At 55.5% G+C, this 23,763-nt stretch overlaps 9 protein-coding genes across 9 annotated transcripts; 5 read left to right on the top strand and 4 right to left on the bottom strand.

Annotated features, from left to right (window-relative positions):
- Positions 1 to 1,502: 1,502 nt before the first annotated feature.
- Positions 1,503 to 3,160, top strand: J4E93_004251 (uncharacterized protein; the record flags this gene model as incomplete). The annotated part of the gene is made up of 2 exons (XM_049342179.1): positions 1,503 to 1,699; positions 1,768 to 3,160. The coding sequence occupies 2 exons, from the start codon at positions 1,503 to 1,505 to the stop codon at positions 3,158 to 3,160; spliced, it is 1,590 nt and encodes a 529-aa protein (XP_049200331.1).
- A 709-nt stretch (positions 3,161 to 3,869) lies between these two features.
- J4E93_004250 (uncharacterized protein) lies at positions 3,870 to 5,356 on the bottom strand (the record flags this gene model as incomplete). The annotated part of the gene is made up of 2 exons (XM_049342178.1): positions 3,870 to 4,808; positions 4,856 to 5,356. 2 exons carry the CDS (start codon positions 5,354 to 5,356, stop codon positions 3,870 to 3,872), a joined length of 1,440 nt encoding a protein of 479 aa, XP_049200330.1.
- A 1,258-nt stretch (positions 5,357 to 6,614) lies between these two features.
- On the top strand, positions 6,615 to 8,418 carry J4E93_004249 (uncharacterized protein; the record flags this gene model as incomplete). The annotated part of the gene is made up of 2 exons (XM_049342177.1): positions 6,615 to 7,018; positions 7,065 to 8,418. 2 exons carry the CDS (start codon positions 6,615 to 6,617, stop codon positions 8,416 to 8,418), a joined length of 1,758 nt encoding a protein of 585 aa, XP_049200329.1.
- Positions 8,419 to 8,601: 183 nt separating this feature from the next.
- J4E93_004248 (uncharacterized protein) lies at positions 8,602 to 8,839 on the bottom strand (the record flags this gene model as incomplete). The annotated part of the gene is made up of 2 exons (XM_049342176.1): positions 8,602 to 8,723; positions 8,794 to 8,839. 2 exons carry the CDS (start codon positions 8,837 to 8,839, stop codon positions 8,602 to 8,604), a joined length of 168 nt encoding a protein of 55 aa, XP_049200328.1.
- Positions 8,840 to 9,228: 389 nt separating this feature from the next.
- On the top strand, positions 9,229 to 10,581 carry J4E93_004247 (uncharacterized protein; the record flags this gene model as incomplete). Its single annotated transcript, XM_049342175.1, has 2 exons — positions 9,229 to 9,420; positions 9,487 to 10,581. The coding sequence occupies 2 exons, from the start codon at positions 9,229 to 9,231 to the stop codon at positions 10,579 to 10,581; spliced, it is 1,287 nt and encodes a 428-aa protein (XP_049200327.1).
- Positions 10,582 to 10,953: 372 nt separating this feature from the next.
- J4E93_004246 (uncharacterized protein) lies at positions 10,954 to 12,343 on the bottom strand (the record flags this gene model as incomplete). Its single annotated transcript, XM_049342174.1, has 3 exons — positions 10,954 to 11,897; positions 11,972 to 12,104; positions 12,161 to 12,343. The coding sequence occupies 3 exons, from the start codon at positions 12,341 to 12,343 to the stop codon at positions 10,954 to 10,956; spliced, it is 1,260 nt and encodes a 419-aa protein (XP_049200326.1).
- A 639-nt stretch (positions 12,344 to 12,982) lies between these two features.
- Positions 12,983 to 13,498, bottom strand: J4E93_004245 (uncharacterized protein; the record flags this gene model as incomplete). The annotated part of the gene is made up of 1 exon (XM_049342173.1): positions 12,983 to 13,498. The coding sequence occupies one exon, from the start codon at positions 13,496 to 13,498 to the stop codon at positions 12,983 to 12,985; it is 516 nt and encodes a 171-aa protein (XP_049200325.1).
- A 658-nt stretch (positions 13,499 to 14,156) lies between these two features.
- J4E93_004244 (uncharacterized protein) lies at positions 14,157 to 15,964 on the top strand (the record flags this gene model as incomplete). Its single annotated transcript, XM_049342172.1, has 3 exons — positions 14,157 to 14,343; positions 14,423 to 15,276; positions 15,326 to 15,964. 3 exons carry the CDS (start codon positions 14,157 to 14,159, stop codon positions 15,962 to 15,964), a joined length of 1,680 nt encoding a protein of 559 aa, XP_049200324.1.
- A 2,074-nt stretch (positions 15,965 to 18,038) lies between these two features.
- On the top strand, positions 18,039 to 23,263 carry J4E93_004243 (uncharacterized protein; the record flags this gene model as incomplete). The annotated part of the gene is made up of 2 exons (XM_049342171.1): positions 18,039 to 22,622; positions 22,679 to 23,263. The coding sequence occupies 2 exons, from the start codon at positions 18,039 to 18,041 to the stop codon at positions 23,261 to 23,263; spliced, it is 5,169 nt and encodes a 1,722-aa protein (XP_049200323.1).
- Positions 23,264 to 23,763: the final 500 nt, after the last annotated feature.

Genomic DNA, 23,763 nt, shown 5'->3' with positions numbered 1-23,763 from the left:
TGTGGGAGGTTCTGTTGGCTCTGATGGTGTCACGCTGTCCCGACTGCGGCAGGAGAAGGTGGGAGTTGGAGGAGGTGTCGGCTCTGATGATATTACGCTGTCCTGGCGACGACAAGGGGATCTGACAGTTGGAGGAACATTTCGTGTGGAGTTATCATCCAACATTGAACGGGACGAAGCGGACATGATGGCTTCCGTGACGAATATAAAATCGTTGCTGTACAAAGGAAGACGATCTCATGCAATATATATACTACGTGGAACTTGAATACTCTGATGAGACACCATGAGCGTCTGTGGACCTACGTCGAACCGTGGACGGCACCGTACAATCGCCCAATACGCTCTCTTCACTGTCAAATCCAACACTGCATCTGAGCACCGGGAAACTCTACCTAGATATAGAGCGAAAAGCCTTTTCGCTGTATTCTTGGGCACACACTGTCTGTCCTATGGACCCATGATCATGCTTCGCAGGGTGTTACCAACTCGAATAGCTCGCTTATAGGCACTACCATACATTTGAACTATACGAATCCAGCATTCTCCATACCGCAGGTCTTTGGATGGTAGTCGTATACTCCGCCGTGGTAATCATGAGAGTGCTGGGAGATTAAGATCGCGCCGCAGTCCCTACCTAGGTAGGTACGTTTGGGCCGTGATACGCGAGCCAGAGACAGGCAGAGATCTTGACACGCATATCGGCCGATGCTTTACGTTAGTTCTGGTATATGTAGCGTCGCGTGCAATCCATAGATACGCGTACCATGGTAGTGCGATGGATGCTGTTACCTTTCCCCACGATCCTATCGGTGCGCGACAGACCTCCGCCAACACTGTTGCAACGACATCACAGCACCATGTTCGGCCAACTACCTAGGTATCCGCCAAACCAAGCAAAACCCCAATTTCGCGTGTGGATGACAACATGCAGATAAACCGCGGGACGCGGCTCCTGAAACCTCCATTATGGATTTCGCGCACAACATTGCTTCGGGCAAAGAATCGCAGTCTTCGCCAAAACCAACGTCGAAGCCATGACCGCGAAAGAGGGGACCTATTATGGGAACATGCAGGTTTCCCGCGCGCAGTGGATCAGGAGAACCACCATGTGACATCAGCGCGCTCCGCGTTAAGCGACTTGACCCTGAAGGTACTAGCGCCCAAACTCTGGGAACAGCCAACGCCAATGAGACGCCGGGCAGTATAGTTCCGTTTCATGAGCCCCGTCAAGCTCAAACCCCTCGCGATGCCGTTGCCGCCGTCGTCGTTCTGACTGTTCAACCCTCTCTCTTTCCGAGGCGAGTCTTTGTCGCTCTCGTCTTTCTTGTCGCTCTCTCTCGCTGCTTATCCTTAGGTCTCTCGCGGCCGTTACAATCTCTCCATAGGTTCACGCTGGTTCGTGCCTACACGCTCACTCCCCTCGCGGTCACATCGCGTTATCGCGCATTCGAAGCCTTCGCAAACGAGTTTTTCGGGTCGATCATTTGAATTTTTGCAAGATGTTGGGTTTTCACAGAAGAACGAGGTCTTTAATACCGGTTAAGGATTTGGGCAAATATGATAAGGTGGCTATGGTTGAGGAAGAGGAGGACCGGGGTGTAGAGGAAGAGATGGACAGTCACAACGCGCCAGATGGTGCGGATAAGTCGCGGCGGACGCAATTGATGCTGGTGTACTTCATCTTTCTTGCTGAGGCGTAAGTCATACCAGACCATCTCCTGCGAGATGACCCGTTTCTTCCGACTTGTGCTAACATTGGCGTAGCATCATGGCATCAAGTCTCCAGCCACAGCTTCAAATGCTCCTCTCGTCCTCCGATTACTGCGGCACCCTCTCCTCATCCTACCTCCGAAGCATACTCGACTGCGCATACGCATTTGGTGGAACAACGGGTCTATTTTGGGGATACCTCGCCGACCGCATGGGAAGACGGCGCGTTACGCTCATCGGGCTCTGGAGCATGTTTGCATGCTGCTTGAGCATGGGATTCGCGACTAGTCTCGTCAGCTGCACAATCTTCCGCTTCGTTGCGGGCATGGTCAGCTCGGCGATCGTATGCACGACCCTGACCATGATTGGAGATTTGAGCACATCGGCAGAAGAGAGGGCGAAGAACGTCGCCCGGCTACCCACCATTTCTCTCGGTGGCTCCATGGGCCCTATCATGCAACTGATGGTATCGGAGAGCCTGCAAGCATACAACATGGTCTGGCAAGACTACCCAACACTGGGCTCTGAGCTAGCCTGCGGAGCCGTACTGTTCGGCATCGCGCTCACGGCGAGCATCTGCCTCAAGGAAACGCTTCCCCACCACAACGACCGCTCAGCAGACCCCGTCGACATGGACTGCGAAAAGGCTGCCTTCCTCCGCCGCGATTCAGAAGACACGAACGTCACTCTCGTCGACTTTGCTCGCCCAGACCCCATCACCATCTCCCAGTTCCTCCAAGCACCATCGCTAATGGTTCTCCTCTCTTCCTTCTGCCTCCTCTCGCTTCACGCCTCGACCTTTGACGTCGTTCTCCCCCACCTTGGCCACAGCAGCACAGACCAAGGCGGCATGGGTATCTCCTGCGAATGGCTCAGCATCGTCGTCCTCTGCGTCCGCGGCATGGCCGGCATGGTGCTCTTCTACGCCATCCCGTACGCAACCGAGAAATACGGCCTAGTCAAACTCTACCGTTCCGTCTCCGCCATGCTCCCCGCAACCTACGTCCTTACCCCCATCCTTGCCATCGTAGTTACCTGCTCCGGTCTCGAACCCGTCATCTCCACCTTCTCCATCTTCGCCCAACACCTCCTCACCGGCGGCGCAAACGTCGTCGTCTCCCTCCTCGTCCTCAACACCACACCCGACGCCTTCTCCGCCGGCACCGTCGTCGGTATGATGCAAGTCGCCAGTCTCTTCAAGGCTTTCGCCGTCGCTGTCAGTGGAACAAGCTACTACTTCAGCGACGACCTCAGCGTGCAAACCACAAACTTCGCGCTCTGGTCTTGCCTCGCGCTCTTCGGCATCGTCGGCGCGGGTCTCGCGTGGTTCGTCCGTGAGAGACCGAGTGTGGAGAAGGACTTCCCCAGCGAGGTTCTCTGCTGGGAGACTTGCTTTGATGCTGATGCTGAGAAGCAGTTTAGTCTGGAGGATGTCCAGGAGGTCTGATTGATACACCATCGATCTATCCATTGCTCTTGGGATATCATTATCATCTGTCAGTCAGTTGCATGTCTTGATGTACCAATAGCGCGTCGACATTGCGTGTTTTTCCTATTCTTTCGTTTGTCTACCGCGTATTATGCTGTTTATCTATCGGTCTCCTTGTGTTGGGTTCCAAACTCTGCTTCTTGGGTTGTATGAGTACATAGCAAAACATCGTATCCTGGCTCGTGAGCCAGCCATCTGCCTTGACGAAACTGTCCCATATCTGGCAACGTGATGCGACTCAATCGACTTGGGCAGTGAGCCTTTTGAGGTCACACATCCTTTCATCGTGAGTAGCAGTGCTGCAAGCGAGAAGGCATGGCAACTAGCCGCTGGACTTGCCAACGTTAGTGCTTAATATAAAAATGTTGGAAAGCTACATGGCAAGAAGAGCATGTCAAGACATCACGTATCAGATGGAAAGGAGTTTTTGAAATGCGATCGTTGTACTATCGACGACTAAGATGCCACGACGGGCCTACATCAAACCGAGTGATTGAGTATCTCTAATCAAACAACTTTTACCCATGAACGCCATACCCAGAGGGCCGAAAACCAGATCCGATGATCATGTCACATCATATCGTACGGCAGCTCCATTACTTACTCTCCGAGATGTTCAAAGCAGATACACGAAAGGATGTGAAAGGCGATGACTCAAACGAGACGCTTAGTCGAAGCTCTTCTTCTGTCCCTGGAAGTCGCCGAAGCCACCACGGTTGAATGAACCACCGCGGCCGCCACGGTCACCGCCACGGCCACGGCCGCCTCCACGACCACCACCGAAGCCACGGCCTCCGCCACGACCACCGCGGTCGCCGAAGCCACCACGACCGCCGCCACGTCCACCGCGACCACCACCACGGCCACCACCGAAGCCACCGCCGCCACCGTTGTCCTCACGAGGTTGAGCGTAGTCGATGCGGATGGCACGGCCACCGATGTCCTGGCCGTTCAAAGCCTCAAGAGCGGCAGTAGCCTCCTCCTGGGAACCGAAGTCGACGTATCCGAAACCCTTGAGGGAGCCGGTGTCACGGTCGGTGGGAAGAGAGACACGGGTGATGTTACCGTACTCCTGGAAGACCTCCTGGATGCTCTCGTTGGAGCACTCGAATGAGACGTTGCCGAGGAAGAGGGTGCTGCTGGGAGGGCTGCGCTTGTCACCGTACTTGTTGGCACGGGCACCGTTGGCATCGGGCTTAGCGCGGGGAGTGCTGAAGTCGACGTTGAGCTGACGGCCGTCAAGCTCGTACTCGTGCATCTCCTTCTGTGCCTTGGCGGCGTCGGCAGCGTTGGCGAACTCGACGTAACCGAAACCCTTAGCACGGCCAGTCTCGCGGTCGGTGATAACACGGCAGCCAACGATCTCGCCGAAGCCCTCGAACTCGCGGCGGAGCCAATCCTCGTCGATGTTCCAGCTCATGTTGCCAACGAAGAGGTTCTTGATACCCTCCTCAGCGGCGGGCTCCTCAGTCTTGGTCTTCTTGACAGCGGGGGCAGCGGCCTCCTCAGCCTTGCGCTTCTTGGAGGGAGCCTCCTCGCTCTCGGAAGCGGAGGAGTCGTCGGAGTCGGCGTCAGAGGAGTCGTCAGAGTCGGAGGTAGAGGTGGCCTGTCAAAGTTAGTCTACGTTGAGTGACGGGAAGATGGTGAACTAACCTCAGCCTTAGCGGCGGGCTTCTCTTCCTCAGACTCACTGCTGGAGTCGCTGTCGGAGTCGCTGGACTCAGCCTTGGCTGCGGCCTTCTTTACACCGTTGGCCTTGGCCTTGGGGGCAGGCTTCTCATCCTCACTGCTGTCGCTGTCGCTGTCTTCCTCGCTGCTGTCGGAAGAGTCAGAATCGGAGTCGGCCTTAGCAGCGACCTTAGGAGCAGCCTTGGCAGGAGTCTTCTTCTGCTCGACCTCCTCCTCGCTGCTGCTCTCAGAGGAATCTTCGCTCTCGCTCTCGCTCTCAGACGAAGAATCAGACTCAGGCTCTGGGGTAGGGGCCTTCTTCGACTTCTTCTTGTCCTTGACGTTGGAAGCAACTGACTTGGCAATGTCCTTGCTCTTCGACTTGGGAGTAGCAGCGGGCTTGGTGACGCGACCAGCCTTGACGCTCGCGAGCTCAGACTTCTTCTCCTTCTTGGACGACTTGTCCGCAACCTTGGTCTTGCCCATTTTGATGATAGGTAACTAGATCTACAACGTATTAGTATTGTGAAGCGTGCGACGAGAGCGCCAATGATGTGCGACAGAAAAAGGAAAGAGAGGAGCCGACAGCATGAAGCCGTCGCTCGGGCGCTGATGCCAAAAGGCGATCAAATGCGCCAGCCTGCTGGTCTGATTGTCTCAAATTGCGAAAAGCCCACTGGTATCTCTCGAGACCGCACGAAGCGGGTATCCCTCAAGCCCACGGAAAGCCCACAAGAGCCCACAGATACCGAGCTTCAAGGCATGTGTTCCCACAAGCGCCGAGAAGACGGAAGATTAACCCTCATAGTAGCAAAAAGCCCTCAGGATGATCTTGCCTTGCCCTGACGAGCGGCAGGCGTGCCCTCTGTAATGTGTGTTAAGGAAAAGCCAAACGTTGCCCACTGACTTGTAATTTGATCTGGTACTGGATGTTGCCCTCAGTAGCCCACTTGAGAATCGCGAAAGCCCTCAGTGTAGATTTCGAACGGTGAAAGTTCGAAAGAAGTTGTGAAGAAGGTTGATGGTAGGTAGATGCAAATGGCTGGGAGCGCGCAGTTTATGTAGCGGAAGGATCAGCATCGAACTTTTCAGCGGATCTGGGGCCCGAGCGCGGCGCTAGGAACGCGTTTTCTCGAGGTACGCTAGATTCGCCCCACGCGAACTCCATCCAACGGCGACGGCGGTATTTCCTCCAGGCGAGATCTCAGGGTCTCGAGAAGACTGGGACTCATTGAGATGGAAAGCACATACGATGATTTCTGTGTGGAAATGTCGGAAAATTGGCGGTTTGAAGTTCAGGACTCCGGTACGTCTACTCACAGAGAGGCTACCTTGCACGAAATTTTATTAGAGAGCACCACATGGTCTACAGTATACGCAGCAGCAAAACAGATTGATCCCAGACAGAATGTTTGCCGAGAATGTCCACTGTGGCCTCGGCATGCTGCTGTGAGCAGCTTGATCAGGCCGCGACATCTATGTGATTTTGGCAGCTTCAATCACCTACAACGTGATGCATAGGTTACTACTCCATCAAGAACCAAAGCTGCAGAGCAGCTAGTCTAGGTAACAGCCTGGACCAGGGACGCTGACTCTTCTTCGTCCAAAGAGATCTGGGTATCGAACTCTTCAAGGGCTCAAATGCAGGGCACAAGCTAGCGCAGAAGCGGTAAAGCGTAGAATCTCCGCCACGAGTCCTCGATTCCGTCCGGGCCCTCACCAAGCTCACCTAGGCAGCTCCAGCATGGCATCTCCAGCAGCCCATAAACCGCGACGGCGGCGAAATATCGGAGAGGGCTCTCTTGCCCAAGTCGCACACGGCACGCTTGATCTCGACCACTCGACCAACGCACGGAAGCCCGCGTTTCCTCTCGTCGCGTTTCTCTGGCCAGCCAAGGGCACCGTCTCGCAATGGGTCACGATACCCCTCATCTTGATGGCAGTTGGCCTGTTCAGATGGACTGTCAGTTTGTGGGGCTATTCTGGATTCCAGTCACCGCCAATGCATGGTGACTTTGAGGCCCAGCGGCATTGGATGGAAATCACCAAACACCTGCCCGTGTCGAAATGGTACTTTTATGACTTGCAGTGGTGGGGACTGGATTACCCACCATTGACTGCTTATCATAGCTGGATACTGGGTGTCATGTATGTTGGAGCATTGGATATCAAATACAAGTACTAATGGTTGCAGTGGTTCTGCCATCAATTCGAAATGGTTCGCTCTCGACGAGTCGCGGGCGCTCGATGACCCTTCCCTCAAGATATACATGCGAGCCACCGTCTTCGTATCCGAGTACCTCATCTACGTTCCCGCGACGATTATCTTCCTCCGCCGATACTCGCGACTAGAAGGAGTCAATATTTGGGAGTCGTCAATTGCGCTGGTTGCTATCCTGATGCAACCGGGGACCATATTGATTGACCATGGGCACTTCCAGTACAACACGGTCATGCTTGGTTTTGCAGTCGCAACGCTCTCAAGCATGATCGCTGGAAGACCGCTGTGGGGATGCGTCTTCTTTGTCGGTGCGCTTGGATTCAAGCAGATGGCATTGTTCTATGCGCCTGCGGTCTTCGCATACCTGCTGGGCATCTGTCTCTTCCCCAGGATCAACATCGTGCGGTTCCTTGCGATCGCGCTGACTACCGTGGCCGCATTTGCCGTGCTATTTCTGCCGTTCTTGATGGGTGTCGCATACGACAGCTATACCCGCTTCAATTACGATCCTTTGGAGACGCCCCCACTGCTGACCTTGAGATGGTTCATGACGCCGTGGAATATGAACGCCTGGTACTACCCATATGTTTTGGAGATGGGACAGGCGATCCACCGCATCTTTCCCTTCTCCCGTGGTTTATTCGAGGACAAGGTTGCCAATATCTGGTGCACTATCCATACTTTCCACAAGCTTCATCGCTATCCGATCGAGCTACTTCAGCGTCTCGCGCTACTCGCCACGACCGCTGCGATTCTGCCACCATGTTTGGTCATCTTTGTCAAGCCTAAGAAGCAGCTTCTTCCACTGGCGTTCGCGGCGGTCTCCTGGGGCTTCTTCCTCTGTTCATACCAAGTGCACGAGAAGAATGTCTTGCTTCCGCTGTTGCCAATGACACTGCTTCTCAGCGGAAAAGATGGTTTGCTGCCCTCCACTCGCGCGTGGGTTGGTCTTGCGAACATGCTTGGCGTTTGGACAATGTTCCCGTTGCTCAAGAGAGACGAGCTACGAGTTCCGTACTTTGTCATATCCCTCTTGTGGGCCTATCTTCTTGGTCTCCCACCTGTTTCTTTCTCGGCCTACCACGAAGGCAGCCGGGGTGGACTGAATGTCTTCAGCAAGATTCTCCACCTCAACATCTACATGGCCATGATTGGGTGGCATGTTGCGGAGGCCTTTTACCCTCCCCCAAGCGACAAACCGGACCTCTGGGTTGTTGCGAACGCGATTGTTGGGACGGGTGGCTTTGGTATTTGCTACCTGTGGTGCTTGTGGCGACTTGTTGTTAAGAGTGAGTTGTTTGGAGGAGAAAAGAGCAAGACGCAGTAAAAGGTTGGTGGATGTTCGTTAGTGCACTTCAGCACTTCTTCAAGATACCCAGGTAGATTTGGAGGGAAGATTCCGGTTCCTCATGTATAGTATTGTACACCGAATCTAAAAACGCGAATCATGCGCAACGCCACCCATATGCTTGTGTTGTACATGTCGTATACATTTCCGTCCCTCATTGCGCTATATCTTGAAGCCGTATCCAGCCATGCACTTCTTGTAGTCGTCGACGAGGGTGAAGCACTCTTTCTGGGGGTCGTTCGATGTCGAGAAGAGCATGCATTCGTCGCGTTTAGCCTTCTGGTCTGTGCAGACGCAGCATGCTATTCGATAGTCAGTACTTGGTCAGCAGGTAGAAGTTGGGTACAAACTCACGCTTAACCTTCGCTGGCGCGGCGGTGTCTTTGAGGTCTGAGCCCATGTTGGCAGCGGTCGGCGGTGCTAGAACGCCATCAATTAGCTACCCTGCGTCGCATACAAGCCATCATCAGAACGCAAGCATACCTGACGACATTGTGAGTGTGGGTGTGTGGTGGAGGAGACTTGAAGATGCTTAGCAATCGCAAAAGTTCCCAGATCATGTCATCGGACTCCCGCGGCGCTCCAATACGCCACACGAGGCTTCCACGGTTCGGCTAAAACCAACCCTGCAGGCGACAGGGGGTTCTAGACAATGAATCTCAATCAACCCCACTACGTTTTGCGCCCCACGACTCACACTATAAAGTATAAACAACAAACCCGCCCCCCTGTTGTGCTGCCTTCCGCTACTATATCCTCACTGTAACTTGCAACGGGGCGTGCGAAGACATGGCTGGCGCAAAGATCTTTTCTATCGAGGGCAAGGGCCTCAAACTCACCACCGCCGAGGATATTGAGCCGCACATCCAGGATCTCAAGAGCAACGACGATGTAGAGGAGATCAAGTTCTTGGGCAACACTCTGGGTATTGGAGCCAGCGAGGCGCTTGCAAAGGTCTTGGAGAGCAAGAAGAACCTCCAGGTACGTTCACCACCCCGCTCATCGGCGCTGCGACGTTAAAGACAGACTGACTGACACAAATTCCAGGTCGCAAACCTCGCCGACATCTTCACCTCGCGTCTCCTCTCTGAGATCCCACCCGCGCTATCCCACCTCCTCACCTCACTCCTCACACTACCAAACCTCCACACCGTCGATCTCTCCGACAACGCGTTCGGCCTCAACACGGTTGCCCCGCTCGTAGACTTCCTGTCGCAACACACCCCACTCCGCTACCTATACCTCAACAACAACGGTCTCGGACCCGCAGCCGGTGTCCTCGTCGCAGATGCACTCACCGCACTCGCCGCCAAGAAGGCCGCGGCGCGCGCAGACGGCAAGGAAGTTCCCGACCTCGAACTCGTAATCTGCGGTCGCAACCGCCTGGAGAACGGCAGCATGGGCGCATGGGCAAAAGCCTACGCCGCCAACACGGGCGTCAAGACCATCAAGATGACGCAGAACGGTATCCGTCAGGAGGGTATCTCACACCTCATCACCAACGGCCTCGCCCACCTCTCCAAACTAGATACTCTCGACCTCCAGGACAACACCTTCACAGCCATGGGCGCAAAGGCTCTCAGCAGCGCCGTCGGCAACTGGACTGAGCTCCGCGAACTCGGCGTAGGCGACTGCCTACTCAGCGGCCGGGGCGGCGTCGCACTCGCCGCTGCACTAGAGAAGGGCAACAACAAAAAGGTTGAAGTCCTGCGCCTCCAGTTCAACGACATCAACGCCAAGGGCCTCGCTGGCCTCGCCTCCGCGTCTCACACCGCACTCCCTGCGCTCCGTCGCGTCGAGATCAACGGCAACAAGTTCGACGAGGAGGACCCCAGTATCGAGAAACTGCGCGATGTCCTCGATGCGCGGAAAGAGGAGAGTGGTGAGAATGCGGACGACGAAGAATACTGGGGTCTCGACGAACTGGACGAGTTGGATGACGACGACGAAGACGAGGAGGAGAGTGATGCAGAGGAGAAGCGTGGGGATGCTGATGATGACGAGGAGGGTGTTGAGGTCGAGGAGAAGGCTGCGAGACAGGTCGCGGCGAACAACGAGGCTGAGGAGAGTAATGTGGGCCAGGAGAAGGATAAGAAGGTTGACGATTTGGCGGATATGATGGCCAAGACAGAGATCAAGTGAGGGGATGGAGAGTGCACTGGAGGGGACCTTGTCATGCATTTAGCGGCTTGTTGAGTAGGCATGTAGGAATTGATACCATAGACCTTACTTCTGCTGAGTGCACACGAAGTAGTCAAGCGTTGGGACGTGATATTCGGTAGATGTGTTCACATTAGAAATTAGTGCAGTGTTGTTCTGTGGGTTGAGAGGGCGAATTGTGGTTCGTTAAAGTGTCCAGCGGATGGGTCATCTACGTATAGGTTCGTGACCTCTATGCCACCTGCCCTTATCCGGCTATAGTGAATCTCGAATATCACCTACTCCTCTACCATCTTAGATACGTCTCCGACATTCATGAACACACCTATCATGCCACCCTCATGTCTCACTCCCTCATCGATCGTCCGCGTCGTAGCTTGACTCAGCCAGAAGCTTTCCGTTCTCGTCCGCTCGACCATGACCGTCCTGCACAAGGCTCTTCACGTAGATGTCGTGCTCGTTGATCTCTAGTTCCTCATCAACCTTGTTAAGGTCCTTGTCGGGCTGTGACTGCTCTTTGTGGTGCTTAGTCGCGGAAGAGTTGGACACGTCGCTGAGGGACTCTTGTCGTCTACGGGAGACGAAGGCCTGTGCAGTGGGGCTGAGGCCACTCTTCTCAGTGTGGCTGTGGGTGGGCGTCTCTTGCGACTGGCTCGTTTTGGGGTTTGGTTGAGTGGAGAAGCCGTTCTCTGTCTTGGAATCACCGTTGTGTAAATCCCCGTGATGGTTGAAGCCAGAGAGTGTGTCACGGGAGTGGATGCTCTCGCCACTGGGGCGGGGACGTTCATCGCTGGCGCGAGCACTTCCGTCGTTGGCGCGGGATACACAGAGCCCCAAGCATACATGTTCCTCGGTGCCACTGTCAGCACAAGCGTCGAGAGACTTTGGATTGTCCATCTCCGATGCTGCGGCATTGTCTGCCTCGATCTTAGGTCTCATAGTCATCTCCGCGTTGTGGGTGTCATCTTCCCTCTCTTGGCGAGACCTTTGCTGAGGTGATGTGTAGTTCCTACTGTTGGCACGAGATCTTCCGTTGACAGGACTCAAGATGGATCCAGTGCTGCTGCTCAGTGACAGTTGACGCTCACGTCTGGCCGCAACAGACTGCGCGACAGCGGCGATGCCACCCTTCTCGGTATGACCATGGGCACGGGCCTCGAGAGAGTGGAGGTGATCGGCTTCAGCTTTGGTGACAGTGCCTTGCGCAATCTTGGGTTCGATCTTAGCGATTTCCTCCTGGAGCTCAGCTTCGACTTCAGGATGAGGAGCATTGGTATGGCCGACGGCATTTTGCAGTTCTGCATATCATCAGTACTTGTCTTGACATAGAGCGAAGGCTTAAGCGGGATGAGATGTGGAAGGAGGTACGTACTGCTAACGATGCTCTGGGCAACGCGGAGAACCTCGGTGGTCGCCTCGTCAGGGCTGCCATCTACAGCGATATGCAGGTCCTTGGCGGCCATCAGCAGGGAACGATGAGGAGCCTGAGCTTGACTGGATCCCTTCTAATCCACACCTTGTTAGCAATAGCTAGGGATTCGACGGCAGAGATAATGCGGACCGCTCTGTCGTCACGTGTAGGGACGTTCTCAGATAGAATACGAGCTTCCTCGGCTGTGATGGTGCTCGGATCTTTTCTCAGCTTCTTGAGGATAGCTTCCAACTGGTCTTGGAAGCGCTGCGAAAGCGTCGTAGCATCACTGCTCGCATCGGAGGACACCTTCTCGCTGAGGATGTCGCTCATGGTGACTGATAGGGGTAGGGCTGTAGGTGATGCTTGAGTGGAAAAAGCGGTGGGTTGAAGCTGTGGAGAAGAAGGTGAGGTGGTTGTTTGTGTTTGCGTGCTTTATCTGTGACGATGACGTCGCGGGATCGCGTGTGGAAGGAAAGTGCAGGTGCAAACGATGAGATCGGACGACTCTGATAGCGGCTCTTTCCCGATGAGAACGAAGGCACCAAGTGTCGACATGGAAAGGAACAAAACAATTCTCCGCGTCGTAACTGCCTTTTTGAAACATGCACTGAATGTACTGCGACAACACAGGTGAACCGTCACAGCACATTAGGTACACAGATAAATTGAGAGGGAAAGTACAAGGTACATATACTTCACGTGGTTAAGAGCAGCCATGCATAACTGAGAATAAGATGTCAACATCTTGATACATACGAATAGCGATGGCAACGTCCTGCGAAAGCACGCGGGCCTGAAGTACACATAATGAGATCAAAAGTCACCTATATCGATATCCAGTCCTGCCCGTTGCCGGTCAGATGTTTCCTCAATGGCATCCGAGTCGCTTGCTAAACATACCGCCTCATGAATGACATCCTTGCCACACTTTCCCGCGTACTCATCAAACTGATCACCTTGCTTCGAGATTTAATAATCATTCGCCAACTCATCAATTTCGTCGTCAAGGCCGGGTGGCATCGCCAGACCACCTTGGTCGGGGTCGCGTTCAAGACCGTAACCGTAAGGTTCGTCATCGCCATCTTCTTCGGAATCGTAGTCCTCGTCGCTACCGTCAGGCGAAACTGATTTCTCTATTTCGCTCTCGTCCTCGTCGTCCTCGTCCTCGTCGTCCTCGTCCTCGTCTTCGCCGTCTGCTTTGGTGGGTTCGGGCACTGGAGCGATTGTCTTGGGTTGCTGTACTTCTTTGCCGCTATTCTCATTGATCTCTTTAGATGTCGCATCTTTCTGCTGCAATGCAACATCGTCTTGTGGTCCACCGCGAGTTGGGGCGGATTCTGTAGCTCCAATACTCTCTAGCTCCGCTGTTGCTGTTGTTGGGTCCGTAGTGCCGACTTTCTTGGCTTTCTTCACGCCATTAGATGGCTCGCTCGATACGTCGGGGTCTTCGGAAGCTGCGCGCTTCAAGGCTGATGTTTCCGTCATGGTGGTGATTTAAATTTGCGAGATAAATGTGAGGGATGTTCAAAGTTCGAAAGGTCGACAATGGAAGTTAATAGGGGCTGGGATCAGCATGATGACGGAAGAGGTCCTTCGCAGCCCTCCATGGATCGGGAGTAATATCCCAGCTGTGGCGCAGATGAGCTAGCCTACCTGGTAGACACGACTTATCGATTCGTCGAGTTGGGAGTTGGTACCATAAATCGAGCTTGGGAATACAGAAATTGAGTTGAGTCCTGGAGGGGATGTGAGATCTCGCGACGTATTCGAAGCTATGTTCATCATTGATCTACACAAATCGGTGTCCGCCATTCTGCGGAGCAACACGGGGGGTTGGAAACAAACCATGCTCTACTCGACCTGGGGACTTGCGCTACGGCGTACATATCACAAAATGCTGTTACATAGCGAGCGACAATGACATGCCCTCAGATGATTGCAAGCGATAGTTTCCGTTGTTATAGCCGTTGGTGAAAGATGGTGGTGTTCCCTTACTGGGTGCTGCGCGATGACGCGGCCACTGCCGAAAAGCCGAACAGCAGGGGTGCGACTTCACTAGCCCCACCAAATTCCAGCTGTCAAGCCTCCCACCTCCACTCTGTGATTCAATGTCCTGCGCCACATATATGTCGACGGAGCCAGAATGGTCAGCGCCCACGATGTCGCGGCTCGCAAGTCGGACATGGGGACAGATGAGCAAGCGCAAGCCGCACAGATGATCCAGCGCAACTATCGCGGCTATCGGGAGCGCAGGCAGCTTCAAGGCATGGGCCTCGATGCTAGCGCACGGTGGGCAGAGGTCGGAGACGTTCGCACTACCTGGGAGATGTGTGGCTAATGATAACAGGCGATACGCGACGGTTAGCAGTCCACCATGATCTCTACTGCGCCCAAGCTAAACCTCTCAAGCGAAATGGCGCAATGCAACGAAGCCGAAGCCGCGCTCGGAAGACGCGGCTCTGCGCGACAACCTCACTACCCCCGAAGCACGTGAACGAGCGAACTCCATAGCAGCGCGCGAGAAGTGGAAACGAGTCGGCGAGATTGCGCGACGAGCGGGCGCTGACGATCCCCACGATGCCTCAGAGACGGACGACGAAGATGCGCCCGAGAACCACACGGAACAACGACGGAAGCAGAACGAGTCCAAGGCGGAGCGCGAGAAGACTGCCAAGATGATGGACCTCCAGTACTTCCTGGAGATGGTGGACCAGAAGCATCGCTACGGCAGTAATCTGAGAGCCTACCACGAGCAATGGAAGAAGGCGGATACCCACGAGAACTTCTTCTACTGGCTCGACCATGGCGAGGGTAGGCACTTTGAGCATCCCACCGTCTCTAGAGAGAGGCTTGACACAGAGCGCGTGCGCTACTTGTCGCGGGAGGAGCGTCAGAACTACCTGGTCACCATCGACGAGGAAGGCCGCCTATGCTGGGCGAAGAATGGCGAGCGCCTAAACACGACCATGGACTACAAAGATAGTGTCAACGGTATTGTACCGGTCGACGATGACACTCCTGCCTATGGTCCCAAAGCAAAGCTCCACTCTGGACAAAGCAAGACCCTACGACGAAGTTCAATGATCTCCGTGAGCTCAAGCTCATCCATGTCCGAGAGCGATGCTGAGGCAGAGGAGGCAGAACACTACGTCAATGAGGACCTCAACAAAGCTAAGGGCGTGTCGAAGCTCAAACATGTGTCAGCCGCGACTATTCTGAATCACCTTCTCCGTAGTTCAGTGAAGCCGAACTCATGGATATTCGTAAGACGTGCATTCTCCCCCGTCAGCCAGATGTACTAAGTAAGCACAGGTAGCCGACACATCCTTCCGCCTGTACGTCGGGATCAAGCAATCGGGTGCTTTCCAGCACAGCTCGTTCCTCCACGGTGCGCGCATATCTGCCGCAGGCCTGATCAGAGTCAAGGATGGTCAGCTTCGGCGCCTCTCACCCCTGTCCGGCCACTACCGACCGCCGACGAAGAACTTCCGTGCGTTCGTACATTCCATGAAGGAGAACGGAGTAGACATGTCGCGTGTCTCCATCTCCCGGTCGTATGCTGTCCTCGTCGGCCTTGAAGCTTACGTTAAGACACGCAAGAAGTTCAAGCATGGGGTTGAGCACGTCAAGGAAGCAGAGACAAAGGTTGTGCACCCGGAAGAATACGAACGGAATGTGGAAGAACAAAAGGATAAGAGCGAAAGCGCGCAAAGAGAACGGCAGTTACTTGCGCAGGAAGCAGAGAGGAGAGAGGCAGAGAAGAAACAGACTAGTCTTGGACGGCGAATATGGAAGAGGCTCAGTCGAGACCGCGGTGAGAACGGCGACCTGACACCCAAAGAACGGGAGGCCGCTAAGCAAAAGAGGAAGAAGTGGTTGAGCAAGTCGGGGGAAGATGTCGAAGATGGGATTGCGCCTGATGGACGTCGGGAGTCCGCCCCCGCGGTGTGAGCGGCTGGCTGCGATGCGAGCTACGAAGCGGACTACTACTGTTCCTGCATGACCATGATACTCACCTCCTTCCTACCTGCGGATTGATTTCACGTGGTCATGACATCCTCTCTCGTCGATTTGCCTAGAACCATCAGTAGACCTGAAGTTGTATAGAACGAATACCATTCCTAAAGATAGCATGCATGTGGCATTGTTCGCGCGTGTCATTGCACGATTATGGCGCGATCAACGTCCGTCTATCGAAAACGCAGAATCCAGGAACCAGAAAACAGGTAATGGCTTGACTCGGTGGCGGACAATTGTTTTCCAAGCGTGCGGACCCCGTTCCGTGCCGCCATCATTCTTACGAACGGCGGCGACTGACATCATACGCGTCGTCACGGACCCAGATTTCCCATGTTTGTTTTGGGGGTTGGGAAATGTGTCTTGGTTTGACAACCTGTTATTTTGGGATGACTCGGCAGCGGGCAGGATAGGGGTACCTGAGATGAAGTGATCGATCGTGCGTCTGCGCAGAATTGCTTGTGCAGTTGTGGCGCGAGGATAATTATGGGTACGACGGACATGTCTCGATCGAGACGGCTTGTCGTGATCGAAACCACGTTGTGCATACATACAGTAGACAGCTAACAGCTGCAAGTCAGGGTCAATGAATTGCCCGGAGGTTAGGTACCACGGGAATAGAACGATTGGGTTTGCTGCAGCCTCTTAGCGGTGCGTGGTGTCACTCGCAGTTGGGAGCGGCCAACGTCCCGACCGTTGCGCTGGAGCCCCGCCGTTCATCGCGGCACAGTCCAACTTCACCATGACCACAGCGCAGGCCTCTTCGGACATGAAGTTATTCGGCATCACTCTTCCGAGTTCCGTCGTTCCTGATCTCCGCCCGCCGCAGGGTCCCTCATCTCCCATGCCGTCTTGCATGTCGCGGTGATGGCTGGTGGTGCTCACGATGGTGGTACCGAAGACTGGTAGCATGCAGCGATCGGCCGCCAAAAGGAAGCTACGACCCCGCTAAGCGACGTTTGAGCAGGGGAGCTCCCGACACCATGACGTCAGGCGCCCGACAACATCGTACGCGTCGCTGCAACCTGCTTGCACACACGGCACGACTTGCTCCTCCATCCTGCTGCATGCGCCCCAATGATAGGAGGGAATCGCTACCGCCAGGGATTCCGTACCCGATGCTCGACAAGGCCAGCCACGATGCCGTCGATCGGGCCTGGACTCTGTGTGCTTTTGCTCCACCAGCTCGTTTCGCACTGCGCTCTTCCTTGCGAAGGCGTATCTGCAGCCCGGTATTGGCCTACCTGAGATGACACATGTCCCCCGAACCTCACTTCCTGCATGCCATTGGTGTCTTTCCTGCAAACTAACCTTGTCCAGTGCGAAGAGTACCGTAGGCAGCCTTTTCGCTAGAGCGTTTCAGCTCCACTTCCTGCTGCAATTCAACTCCAACCCTGGCAGCAGCCCGCTCTCCGCGGTTCATCGACGATGTTAGGCCATCCCACTTCCAGCCACAGGCCGTTCCCACCCCTGTTGCAGCAGCTACCCGCTTGTCTCACCACGCTGAGTGGAGGCCATGCCACCAGGATGCGCTGACGCCCCGCTCGAGGCTGGAGCTTGTGAGTAGTGTGACGCAATACTCCTCCTGTTCGTTGCACACACTATGGCGCCAAAGCAGGTTTACTCTGCCTCTCCACAACTGAGGCGCAAGCTCTTGCTCCTGGAAACCAGCATTCGACGTCATCCGTTCCAGCATGCTCAATTGAGGAGTAGTTATCATAAATGCCTGCTTCTCTGTGATCCTTCCACACTTTCTGATCCCTACAAAGACGAACCATTCGTCAATTGATATATGACAGACGAACACTTTTCCTCCCACAACTACTCGTACTACTCTTTCCCCCCAACCCCTAATAGACATTCCCCCCGGTCTACACGCTCTCAGTCTATATCAAGCAACGTATCAGGAAGCGGCCATCATCGAGCTACTTCCTACAGCACCTCATCCTACACAGTGAATCACGGACACGACAACTCCTACAACGTCTCGAGCGTTCTATTCAACAACATGCCTTCCCCAGCAGCTGGAAAGGGTGACACCCCCCGCACCCCTACCAAGCTCGGACGAAAGCCACAATCATCTGCCCCCAAGCTGAACAAGCCCAAGTCGGAGGACGCCCCCACCCCCGATGTGCCTGAGCAAGCTGAGGACGTGAAGAAGCAAGGAGAGGAGAAGGCTGAGGACACCAAGAACCAGGCACAAGACACCGCCGAGGACACCAAGCAAAAGGGCGAGGAGACTGCCCAAGATGCCAAGGGCAAGGCGGAAGAGGCTGCTGAAGACACCACCGGCAAGGTTTCACAAGCTGGTGACGAACTAGAGCAGGCCGACCCCAAGCCCATTGACGACGACAACGATGCCGACGAGGAGGCTGAGGAGACTGGCGACGACGCCACACACAAGGCAGGAGACGACGCGGAAGACACCGCGGAAGACACTGCCGACAACACAGAGGACGATGCGACAGAGACCACCGAGCAGGCCGCTAACACCGGCAAGCAAGCTGGTGGAGGCGCATTGAGCGGTGCTCGCGGTCTCGCCGGCCGCGCATCGAACCTCGCTGGCAAGGCCAAGCAGGACCCGCAAGGAGCTGCTCAGGATGCTGGCAACGATGTCCAGGAGGCTGCCCAAGACACAGCGGAGGATGCGCAGGAAACTGCGGAGGACACCGCTGAGGGCGCCCAGGACACTGCCGAGTCGGCCAAGGACACTGCTGAGTCCAAGGTTGGCGACGCAAAGGACACTGCTGAAGACGCAGCGGAAGATGCCCAAGACACCGCAGAGGACGCCACTGAAGATGCCCAAGGCACTGCAGGAGACGCCACTGAGGACGCCCAGAGCAAGGCTCAGGATGCTACCGACGACGCCAAGGACGCCGCCGAGGATGCTACCCCCGACCTGAGCATGCTCAAGGGCCTCGAAGTTGACGAGGAGGGCATGATCAAGAACAAGGATGGCAGGAACGTCGGCCGCCTTGTAGAAGGTGATGCTGAGGACCTCGCCGGTTACCCCATCGGTGACAACGGCGAGATCCTCGACGACGATGGTGATCTCGTCGGCCGCTGTGAACTTACACCAGAGATGGTTGAGGAGCAGGCCAACGAGGCTGAGGAGGCCGGTGACAAGATGCCCAACATCAGCATCTTGAAGGGTCTTACTGCCGACCGATCCGGTCAAATTCTTAACGAGGACGGTGACTTCGTTGGTCACCTTGTCGACGGCGACCCATCCGCTATCCAGGGCAAGGAATTCAACGAGAACGGCGAGATCCTCGACGATGATGGCAACGTCATTGCCAAGGCAGAGCTTTCACCTGAAGCTGCCGACCTCCCTGCTTACCAGCAAGACGACGAGGATGAGGACGAGGAAGATGGTGATGCCACCGAGGGTGTCACTGATGCCGTTGACGGAGCCAAGTCCACTGCCGAAGACGCCAAGGACGGTGCTGAGGAGAAAGCTGCTGATGTTGAGGATGAACTTCCAGGCGTCGAGGCCCTCGAGGGCATGGAGATCAACTCCCAAGGAGAGATCCTCAACGATGATGGCGATGTCGTTGGCAACGTTGCTGATGGCGACCTCGAGAACATCGACGACGTCAAGGGCCTCACCGTCAACGACAAGGGCGAGGTTGTTGACAAGGACGGAAACGTTCTCGGCACGGTCGAACTCGCTGAGGGTGCTGCCGACAAGCTCAAGGAGTCTGCCTCCGGCGCTCTTGACACCAGAATCTTGGACGGCCTCAAGGTCAACAAGAAGGGCAAGGTCCTTGATTCTGAAGGCGAGGAGATTGGTGAGCTCAAGGAAGGTGAGCTCAGCGACTGCGCTGGCAAGAAGGTCAACGACCAGGGCGAGGTCCTCGACAAGGAGGGCAATGTCATCGGCAAGGTCGACGTTGTTCCTGGCGAGGCCGCCTTCACTGCCATCAAGGAGCTCAAGGAGCAGCTCGGCGAGCCCCTTGAAGGCGAGGAGGCTGAGGAGGAGCAGGGCGAAGAGGAGGGTGAGCCCGAGATGAAGGAGATCACCCCCGAGATCGATGAGCTTGAGGGCTTCAAGGTCAACAAGAAGGGCCAAGTTCTCGATGAGGAAGGCGAGCCCATTGGTGAGCTCACCGAAGGTGACCCTGCCAAGTGCGCCGGCAAGAAGATCAACGACAAGGGCGAGGTCGTCGACAAGGACGGCAACGTGCTCGGCAAGGTCAAGGCTCTGCCCAAGATGGTTGAGGCCTCCGAGCTGCCCGAAGAACCGGAGGTCAAGGAAGTTGAGGTCACCCCAGACATCAACGAGCTTGAGGGCTTGAAGGTCAACAAGAAGGGCCAGGTTCTCGACGAGGAGGGCGAGCCTATCGGTGAGCTTACCGAGGGCGAGGCTTCCGAGTGCGCTGGCAAGAAGATCAACGACAAGGGTGAGGTTCTTGACAAGGACGGTAACGTCATCGGAAAGGTCAAGGCCCTCCCCAAGATGGTCGAGCAGAAGGTCGGCGAGGCTGAGGATGCCGCTGAAGATGCTCAAGACGCCGCCGAGGACGCTCAGGATGCTGCTGAGGATGCCGAAGACGCTGCTGAGGAGGCTCAAGATGACGGCCGTCCTCCCCTCTCCATCCTTGATGGTCTCACCGTCAACAAGTCCGGCAAGCTCATCGACTCCAACGGCAACGTCGTTGGTGAGCTTACCGAAGGTGACGCGAAGAAGCTTTCCAAGTCCGGTACCTCCTGCGACGCCGAGGGTCAGTTCTGGGACAACAAGGGCAACGTCATTGGCCGCGCCCAGACCATTCCTCAGGAAGAAGGCGAAGAGGAAGCTCCTTTCGCCGGTCTTGACGGCCTCGTCGTTGTCAAGGATGGCTTCGTTGAGGATGACAAGGGCAACCGCGTTGGTCAGGTCACCGAGGGCGACGCCAAGAAGCTCGTTGGCCGTTCCGTGGATGAGGACGGTGATATCCTTGACAAGAAGGGATCAGTTGTCGGCCACGCTGAACGCTACGAAGAGCCCGAGGAGGAGGCTCCTGAAGAGGAGCAGCCTGAGGACTTGTCTATCCTTGCTGGCAAGACTGTCAACAAGCAAGGCAACGTCATCGGAGACGAAGGCGTGCCTATTGCACGCCTCGTCGAAGGCAACCCCAAGGAGCTTGCAGGCCGCAAGATCAACGAAGAGGGTCTCATCTTCAACGACACTGGCAAGCAGATCGGTCGTTGCGAGCTCATCCCCGAGAACGAGCGTGAGAGCAAGCCTGAAGGCATCTTTGCTGGACTTGAGGGACTCCGCGTCATTCAAGGCGGCATGGTTGCTGATGAGGATGAGAACACTGTCGGCAGGATTGTTGAGGGCAACCCCAAGCGTCTTGTTGGCATGGCTGTAGACGAGGATGGTGACATTCTTGACAAGTACGGCAACGTCAAGGGCCACGCTGAGCCTCTCGAGGAAGAGGAGGAAGAGGAGCCCGCCGACCTTTCCATTCTCGACGGTCTCACCTTGAACAAGCAGGGCTACCTCGTCAACGGCGAAGGCATTCCCGTCGGTAAGCTCGTTGAGGGTAACCTTGGCGAACTTGCTGGACGCAAGTCCGACGGCGATGGTCTCATCCACGGTGACACCGGCAAGGTTGTCGGTCGCTGTGACATCATTCCTCCCAACGAGCGCCCCGAGCGCAAGGAGGGCCCATTCGCTGGATTCGAGGGACTTCGTGTTGTCAAGGACGGATTTGTCGACGACAACGACGGCAACCGTGTCGGTCAGCTCACCGAAGGTGACCCCAAGAGGCTTGTGGGTCACACTGTCGATGAAGACGGTGACATCATCGACAAGTACGGTAATGTTAAGGGCCATGCTGAGCCATGGTCTGAGGAGGAAGAAGAGGAGGTCGACCTTTCTGCCCTTGCTGGCTGCACTGTTAACAAGGCTGGAAACATCGTCGACTCCAGCGGCACTGTTCTCGGCCGCGTTGCTGAGGGTGACCCAGCTACCCTTGCCGGCAAGAAGGTTGACGGCAAGGGCCAGATCTGGGACAACGAAGGCAACGTCATCGGACGTGGTGAGCTTTCCCACGGTCAGAACCCAGGACCCGAGGGTCCCTTCGCTGGCTTCGATGAGGCCACTGTGGTCAAGGACGGTACCGTCCAGACACCCGCTGGTGACATCGTCGGTCGCGTCACTGAGGGCGATGTCAAGAAGCTTGTCGGCCACAAGGTCGATGAGGATGGCGACATCAACGACAAGAACGGCAACGTCATCGGCAAGGCCGAGCGCTGGGAGCCCGAGGAGAAGGAGCGCCGCGTCAACCCCATGGCTGGCATGCGTGTCAACAAGGAGGGTGAGGTCCGCGACGAGAACGGTGATGTTGTTGGCCGTCTCACTGCTGGTGATCTTGGTCACTGCGCTGGTCTCGAGATTGATGACAACGGCTACGTTGTCGACAACGACGGCAACAAGGTCGGCGAGGTCACTCTTCTGGAGAACATCCAAGAGGAACCAGATGAGGATGAGACCGACGAGGAGAGGCAGCGTCGCGAGGACTCTGAACTCGCCAAGAAGATGTCTGCCATCTGCGAAGACACTCTCCAGCGTGTCCAGCCTGTCATGAAGCAGATTACTGAGGTATGTTTTACTCACCCATGCATCACCATCTCGAACATATACTAACACCCATCCAGCACATCGAGCAAGCCGACCGCACACCCCGCGACGAGCTCGACGAAGAGGAGCTTGTCAACAACGTCAAGCCCCTCATCGAGGAAGGCTCACGCATCCTCAACGACTGCAACGGCTCGCTCCGCGGTCTCGACCCAGACGGCCGCATCGCCGCCCAAGCCAAGGGCCGCCAGCAAACCGGCGAAGCCTCACCCGAGGAGTACAAGCTCGCCGACAACCTCAAGGAGCTCACCACCTCCGTCGTCACCACCATCGACAACGCGAAGAAGAAGATCTCCGACATGCCCCACGCCAAGAAGAAGCTCAACCCTCTTTGGTCCCTGCTCACTGAGCCCCTCTTCCAGATCATCGCTGCTGTTGGTCTGCTGTTGACGGGTGTACTCAACCTCGTTGGCAAGCTGCTCAACGGTCTTGGTCTCGGTGGTCTCGTCAACGGACTTCTGGGTGGCCTTGGTATCAACAAGCTACTCGGCGGTCTTGGTCTCGGCGGCCTGGGCGACATGCTCGGTGGCGGCGACAAGAAGGACAAGAAGAAGGGAGCTTCTGGTCCCATGAGCATGGTCGGTGGCCTCCTCGGCAAGAAATAGACATCTTGACGATGTCTATGGGGATGAGTTGAGACGAAGTAATGTCTACTCACACCTTTGGTTCAAGATTGTTTGTCTGTTTTTTTGCATATGATACCACGACCTCCTACCTGGGTCGTCGTTGTCATCGTTCATCGCCACGGAAGTTTGCAGACGTTTCCTGCTTGCTTCCCCCTCCACCATTGGATTTCGACAACACAAGAGATTGGAAGATCGGGGGGTCTGAAGGTCACACCTTTTTGTTGCCGAAGGAAGAGGAAGAGTGGGGATTACAATGCAGGCGTGTCTGCGCTGCTTTCCACTGACGGTTTGGATGGTTGCAACTTCACCTGGGTATCTGGTCCGATGATGGCATGAATTCCTTGTTTTTGCTTGTTCAAAAATCAGCGTTCTTGTTTTGTTGTTTTCCGACACACATCATCATGCCACGACTCCCAAAGGCCACGGGAGGACGCGCGCATCTTTGGCTAGACCAGCCGGGTTTTCCTTTGTTGCACACC

Source organism: Alternaria ventricosa, assembly GCF_023758065.1.
Source record: "Alternaria ventricosa strain BMP 2768 chromosome Unknown scaffold_6, whole genome shotgun sequence".
Classification (NCBI taxonomy): Eukaryota; Fungi; Ascomycota; class Dothideomycetes; order Pleosporales; family Pleosporaceae; genus Alternaria; species Alternaria ventricosa.
The sequence above is the reverse complement of the archived record's forward strand: the minus strand, read 5'-3'. Positions and strand labels throughout refer to the sequence as shown.